This window comes from Barbatula barbatula (assembly GCF_947034865.1).
Source record: "Barbatula barbatula genome assembly, chromosome: 18".
Classification (NCBI taxonomy): Eukaryota; Metazoa; Chordata; class Actinopteri; order Cypriniformes; family Nemacheilidae; genus Barbatula; species Barbatula barbatula.
This window is the reverse complement of record NC_136781.1, coordinates 16,899,846-16,913,079: the sequence shown is the minus strand read 5'-3', so window position 1 is coordinate 16,913,079 and position 13,234 is coordinate 16,899,846. Positions and strand designations below refer to the sequence as shown.

The 13,234-nt window shown below is 38.8% G+C and overlaps 1 protein-coding gene across 1 annotated transcript in view; it reads left to right on the top strand.

Moving 5' to 3' along the window:
* Nucleotides 1-13,234, top strand: part of aff2 (AF4/FMR2 family, member 2) — a 169,061-nt gene that overhangs the window by 97,263 nt on the left and 58,564 nt on the right. The window contains exons 5-7 of the mRNA XM_079480599.1: nucleotides 1,278-1,364; nucleotides 2,724-2,757; nucleotides 2,984-3,038. Coding sequence (XP_079336725.1) covers nucleotides 1,278-1,364; nucleotides 2,724-2,757; nucleotides 2,984-3,038 — 176 coding nt within the window. The remainder of the gene's footprint in view (nucleotides 1-1,277; nucleotides 1,365-2,723; nucleotides 2,758-2,983; nucleotides 3,039-13,234) is intronic.

Sequence of the window (13,234 nt, the reverse complement as noted above, 5' to 3'; positions counted from 1 at the left end):
TCCAAACTCATAAATCACATATGAATCTGGTGTTTTTTAGGGACAGGAGAGGTTGTCCCAACAAAATGTTTTCGAACCGAACGCATATACGTGTGGGATGTAGCTGAGCTGTCCGAGCGCCGTAAGAGTAAACATCCTCTGATCCGACCTGCTCGTGTTTGGATAACCTTGTTTGGCTCCGGGGTGCAACGCTCCATTGCTTTTAATAAATTTAATTTGCAACTCAAAGCTTCCGCCGCCAGTCCTCACCCCCACTGAAGCTCGGAGAAACAAATGGATTTTGTGTGCGTTTTTCTGGAATGTAATAACACAGGTTTTCTAGGGAGAGATGCGCCATACGTGCCCCAGAGATTTCACAGTATCCCTGCGTGTGCTGCCATTAGCCAAGAATGTTGTTTTCTTGAAGGAACGCTTGATGAATAAACTCTCTTCTGAGGGCCTTTGATTCCTTTAGTTTCTGGCATCACTTTTCATAATTAAGTGAGACGCCTGTTTGCGTGCGATCTTCAAATACCTTGATCACTTTTCCCACCGTCTGTATGTTGATCAGTCTTATTCACTTAAATGTGATCGAATTGCTTTTGCTCTCTTGGCTGATACAACGCAGCTACACGTTCTGTCTTTGTTTTTTAGTGTGTGCTTTAACATTACTGATTCGTTTTTAACCTGCCAAGTTAAAACACACGAGATCATTGATTTTATTATTGTAAACGGCTCTGGTATCAAAGCGAGATGGAGCATTGGGGATAGCCAGCACACTGTGTAAATTGTTCAACCGTATGGTGTTAATGTACGCAGTGGAGGATTTTTTTATTGCAAGTGTGAACAGAGATGTTTAGTATAAGGGTGCATGTGTGTGTGTGTGTGTGTGTGTGTGTGTGTGTGTGTGTGTGTGTGTGACAGTATACTGAAGCACGTGATAACAAAACAGATTGACCATTAAAAAATATATATTTGTGAATATTTCCTCTCTGATATGAGTATTCATGATGTCACAAGGACTTGTTTTTGTAGTATGTACAGGCGTGAATAAATATATTTATATATTGTGGCCATCGTTTTATTTAAGATTTGGGAGAAATATTCTTAGTTCACAGAATGAAACAAAATTTATAATTTAACCCGAACACATACCTATAAAAAGAAAATTCAGAAAAACGACAAATCATTTTGAAAGGGTGTCTTTTTTTCTCGGCTGTATGTGCAGAATAGGATACGTCGAGTTGTTTTTGTGTGTGTTTGTGTCTTACTGTAAACATGTTAAAACTCTTTTGTAGGAGATGACCCACTCCTGGCCTCCACCTCTCACTGCCATACACACACCAGGCAAAGCTGAACAGACCAAGTTTCCCATCCCTGCAAAGGTGAGCTCTCTCTCGTTCTCTTTTTCTTTGAGTTATTTACACTAAATAGTCTTTATAGTCAACGTTAGAAAGTTGACACCGGGTATCATTACATTAAATGCTTATTGAAGCGCTTTTTATTGGTACTGCTAACATATTCTGGCTCTTTTACAAACCTAGTGCGCTTCCTTGACGTCTCCTGCCTAGAGAACATACTGTAGGCAGCCTCCTTTCAATGCATCAAACTGATATACGGGCATTTTTAGGGATGCAGTAAAAATCACTCACGAATATTGTGTAAAATAGTATATTACCGTAACGTTTATCTACAAAAGATAAATTCACAATCAATATTTCTCTTTGAACACTTCCTTCATTTGACCAAAGCAAGATATCCGGATGAACTTTTAGAGCAAAAAATAAAAATTCATCATTTATTCTTGTCATGTCAAACCTGTATGAGTTGTTTTGCTTCCGCAGAACACAAAAGAAGATATTTTGAAGAATATTGTTAACTGGCACCTATTCACTGGCATTGGTTTTGTGTCGATATAATAGAATGGGTTCCGGCGCTGTTCAGTTACCAACTTTCTTCAAAACATCTTTTGTGTTTTGCGGAAAGAAAGAGTCATACGGGTTTGACAAGAGGGTGAGTCAATGATGACAGAATGTTCGTTTTGGGTTACTTATCTTACATACACTGACTAGGTTTTGAAGAATTCGGTTAATTCATCTTCTTCTTATTTGCTCTTTCCCAAACTTTGAATAAAACTTCTTCCTGTTACATTTGATTTTGAAGAAAAACTCTTTTTACCGCTATTCTGATGTCCACGTCAAATGGAAAAAGAGGAATTCTTTCAGGTTATTTCATCACATTTATTAAAGCCAGTGAGAATAAACCCACAGGGCATTAGAAGAATATTCTTAAGTGGAATAACAAGCATGTTATTAAAAAGTTTTTTGCAATTTACTGCAAATTGTAACAGTTTCCTACATTGTGCAGACTCGCAGTTCCCTTCAAATCCCACGATGCTTTGTTTCTCTTTGCAGTGGCATCCATTATTTGTCTCTTAATGGGACACGGTCTGAATCTGTTAGGTTGGCCTGGATGACACTACTAATAACGTGCCGACTCCATAAATCGCGGCGTAATGCGGGCGCAGACGTCTCTTCTCTGCTCGCTCACCCACTGAAGTGTGATTTGTGTGCCCGCTCTAATTGTATTAGTGTAAAATCAATTAAAGCTATCAGCCGGGCTATTTCCCATCTGTAGCTGCTCTGTTCAAGTTAAGGCAGTGGCCTTGTTTTCTGTCTGATGTTTTTATAATGTTTGATTTGGGATCGTCACATTTTCACTGCATTTATCTCTGTGTCTCCAAGGATCCGCAGCACGTGACCTCAGGATACAATGGAAGTAAGGGAATCTTAATTGTACATGTCATGTTGTAACTCATGCAGAATTGGGTGTCAAGCAATATCCAGAAAAAGCAATAAACTTCTGATTCGCAATAATAAAAGAAAATGATTAAAAGGCAGTGTTTTGTCATTGACACATCGCTGTGCCAGATCAATTGGCTGGTGCTTTGGTGTATGCAGCCAATAGCTGTTCTGTGATTTGTCCATATTTCTTTTTCCTGCAGAACGCTGCAACGTTCCTAGTAACAAACCTGCAACCAAGTCTGTGCCGCAGAAGTCGTGAGTATTCATTTGATTCATTATTTGAGGGGGTCCCTCTTGGTGGAGAAGAAATCTTTCCTTTGTTCCTCTGTACAACATTTCTGAGTTAAACAGGTCTGGCCCTTTTTTTTTTTGACTTCCTCAGATTTTTACTTTATTGTATTTTTTTTTGCCAAACAAATTGAAGGAACAGAATGAAAATTAACAGTTTATGGTATCCTCGCGTTTTTATTGGCACACATTATGTAAATGTTCCTGGTACTTGCTACCTCCCAAGGCCTTACTAAAATACTAACAAAAGCGTATGGTTTGCATGCTGTGAAATGCTATTTCGGAGAGTTTGATTAAGGCGTATCAGATATAGGTACATCGAGCAAATTTGTATTATTATTGTGAGTAGTTCTTGCATTCAAAACTCACAGCCATTATGTTAAGAAGTGGATGGGAGTTGCCTGGACGATGCTTCAGGGCTGCTAAAGTGTTCTTGGTGGTTATCACATGGCACACAAAAGCACACACAACCAAGTTTGTTGAATTATATTCGGAATATAATTATTTGCATGTTATTAGCACATGGTGCTGGATAACTTACATGTATATAACTGGATAAATAATGAATTAAAGGGATAGTTCACCCAAACATCTCACGAACACATTGCTTGTCAATGGAGTCCAAGTGTTTGCTTACAAGCACTCGTCCAAATATCTCTCTCTGTGTTCAAACAAACAAATACATTTATACAGGTTTGAAAGAACTAGAGAAAGAGTCATTCATGTCAGAAATTTCATTTTTGGATGAACTATCCCTTCAAGGATGGCAACGAGAGCAGACAAGTTGTATCACTTAAAAGTATTTTTCGCATTCTATTCTTAGTTATTATAGACACAAATTTGAATAATTTTACTTGACTTTAGTGACGCCAAACCCCTAGCTGTTAGAATCTGTAAATTCCAGGTTTTCTAAACAGTCCAGACAGATTCAAACAAATGAAACTGTTGCTGAGATTGCGTGATGCTATGGAGACGTGATGGGGTGATACTGCAAACAATAGCTGGAGGAATGTTGCATTGTTTACTCGTGGAAGCCATTTAAAGTCTGGAATTATCTGGCGATCTAAACGCTTATGTCATTTTCTCTTCATTCCAAGAGCTCTTTATATTTACTGTACGCTGTCCATCTATTCAGTTTGTCTTGGCAGATTTCTGAAGGGTCTTAAATGATTTAACCAGTCCAAATGTTTAGAGATGTTACCCTCAGGGCAAGAACATTACTGTCAATCCTTGGCTTTGTCCTCATGAGATGAACTGAAGTTGAATGTTTGAATTGTAGTGAAGGGACCAATGAACACCGAGAGGCTTTCTGACAAATACGCTGCATGTCATCCATATGCTTTTGTTTTGCCGGGTGTATGTTAGTTGATCAAAATTCATGTTTAGTTGCTTTTTGAGGTTGGGTAAAATTTGACTCGTTGTGGGGTAAAACTGTTACAGTAAGTACCGTTACCTCTCGAGTCCCACAGCCAGCAGGCAGAAATGGCAGAAATAACACCTCGAGACTGACATGAAGGATTCAAATATGCCATCATATAAACCTTTAGCACTTCAATCTCTCCCACTTGAGTCACAATCGTCCATTAGGCGGCCGGTACAGCGGCTTTAATTTGAAGTTTACCGTGGTGAGGAGTCGTAAAACGGCACTTTTCCTCAGCGGATCGGCCATTTTGTAACCTCCTTGAGAGCTCTGCTGATCAGTGGTGTAATTTACTCTGAGTCTGATATTAGTCACACTCAACTGCTGCTTTTTCTTCAGTCTGTGATGAGAGCCCACCAGAGTATACGGCCTCGTGTCAGACATGGATGAGGAGAGCCGCTCCAGGATTACCTTTAGGGATGTAGCTCTGGTTACGTGTTCTGCTTGATGATCTTTTAATTACTTGACATGCCATTGTGTCATTTGGAGTATTGTGTTTACAGCCGCCTGGGCTTTATTTGACCAGCATCTCGCTGTGTATCTAAGCCGGAAACCGTTTAAGGGGGAAATGCATTTTCAGTTAATGCTTTATATTGAAAACAGTAACATGAAACATACATTTGAACTAGTAGTTGACCGATATGGATTTTGTAATGGCCGAAGCTGATATTCAGAAAACAAAGTGGCCGATTGTCCGATGTGAGGCTGATGTAACACAAATGTAGAAGCGGTTTATGAGAGACAAACAGACTAAATGTTCATTACGAATGTTATTAAAGTCCTTGTGAACCTTGATTCGGTATTTTGACGCATTTCGGAGTAAAACGCAAGTTTTACACACATATTTATAATACTCAATCATATTGAACATTCACAAATGTACACTACAATGCAATGTAAGTCTCTTTGGATAAAAGTGTCTGCCAAATGCATAAATGTAGATGTAAATATTGGGGTCCAGATCGACTTTTATTTCTTGTTTATTTGGCTCTATCCATCAATTTTTATCTGACTGACTGTGCATTATACTTTACTTAATCATTGTCATGTAAGTACACAAAGGGTGTGCGGTACTCTCTGCCAACATAACAAGCTGATTCACACATTCTTACTCATTCTTTAAAACACACATTATATAGCATTCATCCCACATGAAGTCAACTGAGGGAGTCATCAAACTGCAATACATTAGGCTGAATTAGTCACAGAAGCGAGCGTGAAGTGTTTTCTTCTGGAGGTGGATGGGAATGCCTACAGCTGCTTCTGCTCTTCACCTTTGGTTTCTAATGATGCTGAAAGCCTCAGGTTGGCTGCACCCTGAAAGTCTGAACTTCATCTGACAGCCTCAAAAGACCCTTCATGAGATCTGGATTAAGACTTCAGCCGCATCGTGGAAAGAACGTGTTGAAATGCAGGGTTTTATTTTGAAGACAAAGGGGGACTAATTCCGAGACATTCATCTCCCCGACAACAGTGGAATTAGATGGAAACTTTTGCTTCTTAGGATTTCCCCAGTGATCTCAGATGTGCCTCCTGTGAAGTTTTAAAAGAGATCTCAACACAACAATGTGCTCAGATTTGACAGAGACTTCAGCATGAATGGTCATCGAATTCAAATCAATAATGGCGGATCATTTGAATATACAGTTGGTTATAGTTTCACACTGTCGCTCAAATGTTTAGGGTCACTTAAATATTTTATTTTATATTTTTTTATTAATATTTCTTTAGAAAAAAATATGAATAACTGTAAACTCATCAAAAGTATTGAACAACACAAATGCAACTATGGGAATTAAAAATAAACTGGGATCTTTAATCCATCTTCAGTGGACCCCCCCCTTTGACTAGAATTTGTAAACATATATTTTGGGGGGGCATTTTATCAACAAGCTTCTTATTGGCTGCCTTATCATCGCTGTTGTCCATCAAATCTAATAAATAAATACATATTTCGTTTTGTTGTCAAAGAAAACTAATATGCTGGCAATATGTAATATTCCCGGCATGTGAGGAGTGGCTTTTATTTTCTTAAGACAGCACTTCTGAAAGACGTTGAGATTCCCTCAGTAGTGACGATAAACACAGACAACAGAATCCTACTCTTGAGGAGACTAGAGAGAGATCCCAGATGAGAGGTGGGGGACTTCTTCAGCACCAACATTACCATAGACTCTTGATGTGACACTCCAGTCAGCTCTGAATCGGAGTCGGAAATGGCTTCAGGCCAAAGCAAATAAGCCGCTGGACAGAGAGAGATGGAGCTGGACAGGTTGTGCCAGGATGAATGGGACAGACTGGAGGAAGAAACAGCCCTCGGAGCTCTCGTCCATCAGGAGCTCCTTAATCAAAATTTTCCAAGGGTGGATAAGGGGGCGTTGTCGCCGAGTTTCCCACTTTCCTGTTTAATCTCAACAACTGTTTCATTCCGTTAATGTCTTCCAACAGGCAGGGCGGTTTATGAGCTAGCCAAGATGGCAAGATTTTTTTTATCTTAGTCATCTGTTCAACGATTGTTATTTTGATAGTTTTCTTATTTATCATGCAATCTACGACAGCCCTAAATCCTTAACATCCAAATGTCTACAAAAATTGCCAAATAAAATATTTTGTGGGTTTTATGGTAGTAGGTTTTATGGTCCCATCTAATATCTAAAAAGAATTGCCCATAAAAATGTAAATATAGCATGCATAGGTACAGTGATGTCATTAGATGGTCATATTAGATGGCACTGTCATAAATTTCAATGTTTATCATACTCACAACGTTTACATTGAGGAACTTCAGACAGTACCATATTACAATCATGGTAAGGTCTACAATAGTATTATTAGTATTATGTCTCAAAACCCATGAAAATACCATCGCATACTTTCTGAATCGAGGGCTGACGTGTACGTATATGTGACAGTAGCACTAGCAGCGTTGGGAAGCTTCTCTCGTGAGTTGTTTCTGAGACGTGTGTAGTGTTGACAGAACTGGAACGTCTCTGAGTCTCAGGGCAGCGTCGGCCTGCTCTCGCCTTCCGCAAGAAAACACACAATGTGTTTATTTATTGCCGCACAAGTCCAAGTGCATTTCCGTGTACTCGCTGGTGATTTAAATGATGACGTGAAAGTCGGCACGGCTGCGTTTCTAAGCTCACTAACAGTTCTAGCAGAAACAGGTTCCTAAGGGACCCTTTAGCAAAAGATGGAAACATTCTTCAACCGGCTGTGAGAGGGGAAAGCTTATATGCTGGAGTATGAGCCAATGCTTCCCGTATTGAGCTCACCCTTAAAGTATTAACAATGTCACACTTTATACAAGGTGAAATGCTGTAATTCTAACAGATCAGGTTCATTGTTGGTTTAAGGGGCAACTTTTGTTTATTGTTTCATAAAGAACGAAATCACTCAGTATAAAGTCACGTCATAAACATACATGCATTGCCTTACTAGCTGGTAATATTCATATACACTATAAGCTATGCTTGATCAGATGTTCACACCCTCAATATTCATTTTCATTCCAATGTTGACATCAGGTACAAGGGTGGCAGTCGCCCACCATGTCTTTACCCACACACCCGATTCCTCCTGAGAATACTTCCCCTCCTCCCCCCACATCTGGTCGCCTGGCAGCTCGCTGGAAAAAGGCTTCTATTGTGGAGCTGTCAAACACTTAGCTAAGTGGGCTAAGGGTAGACTCTCCTTAACAAAGAAGCCTGTCGCCATCAAATAACAACAAGAGGAGAGAACCCAAAGGGACACTCTGAAAATGGCAATTTGGCACCTACGGTAGTCGCTGCAAAAAGATTACCAGAGACACGTCCAGGAATCGTAGTTATAGGGAGGGAGAAGGTGTTTAGTCAGGGGTTGTTATAGAGGTGTATGACTCAGTGGAGCGGCAAAGACTAGACCTGGAGAACCGATGAGGAACACCTTGATGAAGGATGTCACTGGGTCAAGGAAAGGTTGTTGCCGAACAAATAAAACAAACGAATGGCCTAAATGTCTTGAGAATGCAAATATTTGTTCCAGTCTGGTTGGCTGGCTTTTACGACATTTCAGGATAATATCAGAATAAATTGCAATGTGGCGTTTATACCACTTTTATCTAATCATGGACTAAAGTAATTTTTAACCTTCAGTAAAATTTCTTAGTTAATATTGCTTTAAAAATCTAAATAGAAAAAGCTCAACAAATGATTTGCCAATCAGATTGCACCAAAAAACCTTGAAAATGTTTCACATTGTTTAAAATGAAGACATCCTGGAAATCAGTTTTGAACGTAAGAGTTCATGCCACAGCTTTTTGTGAACAAAATGTTTTATTGGTTGTCACATACTGTACATAAGAGAACTGTTAAACAAGTGTAGTGTCAGTGGTAGGCACCGGTTTGGGAAGCCCTGGTCTACTTCAATCTCTACTTTGTGTTTTTTAAATGTACTATAGCTACATACGAACTTGGAATAAATTGACTTAAAAATTGCCAGAAGGCTTTTGTGATCATAATTGGCGTTTCTGTCAATTCACTCGAATCTGCCTGCAATTTCGCATTCGTTTAGATTTGCCTATCAGGTAGCTGGCAGGCAGCGATGGAAACAAGTAGCAGGTGCCACGCAATTTGCAGGTTCCCTAAGCGTAACAAGCAGAACTTTAGTAATGACCAGCGAGTGTTCCACTTTCACAATTGTGGAAGCTTGGCTGGCATTCTGCCCAGAGCCAACCCTTGAGACCGAAGCCAGAGCCTCGAAGTGATGTGGCACAGGTCTACTACTGTACTCTTACATTATCTCTTTCCTTCAGATGCCTTCTCTGCCCTCCAAAACATCTGTCTCCTTTCCTGAATACCTGTGTCCCCAAATCCAAGGACTATGACAATGAGCGTGATTTTAAATACTAGCTTGAGCTGTAGAGAACATGTTAACTTCTCTGTTTCCTGAGCTTAAATGAAAGTTGTACATAAGTGTATTTCTTTCAGATGTGGATTATTTGGTAAACCATTTATCATTTGTCAGATTTAAGAACTCTGTATTGATCTCTCAACAACACAGGTGTTCCTTATATTGAGATTCAAATAGCAGGACATTGACAACCACCGACCAGGCTCTCACTTTATATGTTATATGATTGTAAAGTGGCATACATACTGTACATCTTGGAGACGTTTATTTGATGTCTACATTAACATCTGCAAGAACTTTTTGCTATTGTTTGCTCATCGGCAATACGTCTGAAATGTTTCCTGTCAGATGTCATATACTGTAGACATATAGAAGACGTCTGTAAGAAGTTTTTGAAACTGCCTTTTCTTAGACGTTTAGCAGATGTTTTTACTTAGCAGATGCTTTCCAGATCTCCAGCAGACATTTTACAGACTCTGTGCTATGTGGGTTATTATTCAGTTCAAACACACATACTCACGTGTACTTGTCCATGGTCTCTTCCCTGATAGTACACATACATCTGCAAGACGTCTTTTTAATGTCTGGATTTACATCTGCAAAATTTATAGTTTTTCATTGTTTGCTAATCTGCCTTATGTGTCTGAGACGTTTCGTTCAGATGACATATTGACATCTAGAAGAAGCCTGTAATGTGCTTATGAAATGTAATGTATGTAAAACTGCCTTTTCTAAGATGTTTATCAGATGTTTTTACACAGCAGATGTTTTCCAGATCTACAGCAGACATATTACAGATGTACCTGTGCTATCTGAGTTATTAACACATTTGGTCTATGCATACAGGAAAAACACTATCACACACGTAAAGCATTCGGCAGTGACGGATTAATGCAGGGGCCTACTGGGCACTCGACCAGCAGGGGCCCTGGCAAATTTAATATGTGTAGCCTATCATTTTTATTTAGTTTATTTTCTCAATTAAATAACCCTGAATATTGTGGAACAAGTGGATTATTTTTGCAGTCTTGGAGTATTAACCGTGGCAAAGAAATCAAATAAATAATCCTAATGCATTGCCAAGTTGTTGAAATCTAGAAGCGAGTAAAATAACTAGCATAAGGGTGCAGAAGTCACTTTTAGAAATTAGTTTAAAAACACCGAAATGTGTCAAAGACTTCTCAGTTCGCTTTCTTTAATGGCCATTGAATACAGTCTTGTGAGACAGCTGGATTTGGATTACGTTGTGGAAGAGTTTTCTCTGAGGAAAACTAAAAAGTTAAAAACTACTTTTATTTATTAAGATAACGTTAAATGCTTTGGTGATTGATATTGCTTGATTTGTACGGCATGGACTGTTAAATGCTCGTCTTCTTAATGCAGAAATGTAAATTATGCAAGGAATAAGCCTATTCCCACCTAATGTTTGTTGGAGAGGTCAGAAACTTTGTTAGGTGTTGAGTACTGCGAAATATTAATAAACCAATTTTTGTTGGTTTTTGTGCATTTTACATAAAAGACGTTTTTCTGTTCTGCTAAACTACTTTTATATAGTTGTTCTATGTAAACACGCTCTATAGACGGATATGTTTAGCCGTTATGCCTGTGTCTCGAATTTTTCACATTCACAGCGACTCACAGCGGATTTCGCTGCGGTTTTTCACACCATTCCTGAGTGTGTGTTATGAGTTTGCAAATGCGTTCTATGCAAACCGCTCCTAAGTCCTGTGTATTTGGGCATAGGTGCAACACTGTTCTCGTAAAATATATGATGCCAGGGGGTCTTTGAAACGTCCGTGCCCAGAGCACATCAAAGTCATAATCCGTCCCTGGCATTAGGTACTTGGCTACACAGCAGCATTCTGGCAAGAATCTGGTTTGTTAGCATACTGGATCTTTCTCACCCAATGAAACTCTGCTGTAATGAGTGGCACAGAGGAAGATCACACTAGCTTGTGTTTGTCTTTTCATGTGCTAACAGTTACAAAGTTTTCAGCGTGTTGCTGGTTAATTGTTTTTCTTGGCTTTAGTTTTACCTTTTAACCTGCGATTCATTTGGATCAATTCCCTTGGTTTATAGTGTTTTAAAAGCTATGTTTTTTTGGCTAAAAAAATTAACCATGTTGCTAGCAATGGGATGTTACTGCATAGGCGTTTCTCAAGCGAGAACACATTGTTGTACCCATATTTTTGAAGAGGTTCAGGTCCTTTGGGGTACATAGGGTCTACTAAAGACCTTGTATTTTCTGACAGTGGCAACAACTGTCTTCTCTTATATACTGGGACAGGAAAATCAATGCAGGTGATGCCAAAAGAATCCATAACTTGATCACACAAAAGCAGTTTGAAGCCTTGAGACATTTTCAACAACCTTCTGTCTACTCCAGGGATCTGTTATTGTGCAGTGGAACATGTTAGCAACTGGCTGCTCTCTTTCTCATGTACAATGGAACGCATTCTCCTTGTAACTATGAAATCTTCCTCAGCTGAGCCTTTGACCATTTTATTTGTGGCCTCAAGTCTTTTTCCACCGGTAAATCACTTTTCGCCTGTTATATAATGAGAGTGGTGTGTAGCAAGTTACTAAATAACAACAAAATAATCTCCAAAGGTGAAAGGCTAAATTCTGTGTGTCAGCAATTGAAAAGATTTGATATCCTGTATTTGTCTGCTTTCTGAAAGTAGAACTAAGAACCAAATGACATACACATGGTGAACTGTACAAAACCTGGACCCTCTGAGCAAAAAAGTAAAGGAGAAGCAATGGGAATAAGGCATAGTCAATGGGTTACCTTGTAATTCTTTAAACATCTGGATTGATTTGCATAAGGAGAAAAGCAAATACACAATGTGTGATGCCAACTATTAAACATGTTAATGTTTCCAATGAGAGTCATGTGAGTCTGATAGGGTCATGTATGAATATGGATCTATTCAATGTTTCTGAAATTGCAGTCAGGTCAAATGCCTTCTACTCCATGTTCCCCCAAATCTGTAGATTTAATATAATTGTGTAAAGTGGAAGGTTCATAGGGGCTTCTTGAATTAAAAACATGCCACATCCTTCTGGATATTGTACAACAGCATTGGAGCACTTACAAAACCTGTTATATAGGCAAATCTAACCACATTTCGAAGGCAAATGTTACTATATTTTTATTTTTACGAGATTAATTTTAGCAATGGGAAAGTAACTTTATATGTTTTCTGGATAATAAGGTTGGTGTCATATAAAAAGTTGTATATGGTCTGTGTATACATAAGGTGTGTTTATACATAAGTTATTATATGTTGTGTGTACAGTAAGGTATTATATGGCATGTATATACATACAGTAAGGTGTTATATTTACGTACTGTGTAAGCGGCCCACAGATTAATTGTTTGTGTAATTGTGTTCTTTCAAATAACACACGTGTTAAGTCAAATAGATGTGGTAAGCATTAAAACTGTACCATTCCAGAATTCAATTAATCAATCTGATGCATGCTTGGAAAGCCTCTTCATTTGTCTTATTCCTTACTTGGTGTTTATTCTTAGCAGACACTGTTCTGAGAAATAGTGTTAAGAAATCTACACTACAGACATATACATACATGAAATGTACCTGCAAATCATCTGTTAGCTGAAAAGCAGTGTTTAATGGCAGTACGCTTTCAGCACCTGGTTTCCTATGTAGGTCTTTCTGGACATCTGTTTGATATTACCAGAGTAATGACTGGTAGTTGTGTTCAAAGTTCTCCTCCATCTACGGTCCTGCACGACAGCTTAGGTCATAGAAAACTAAACCATAAACACATTTTGTGCTTATAAAGGGTTTTTATTGTTTTGGTTTTAAGAGAAAATACGTCTGT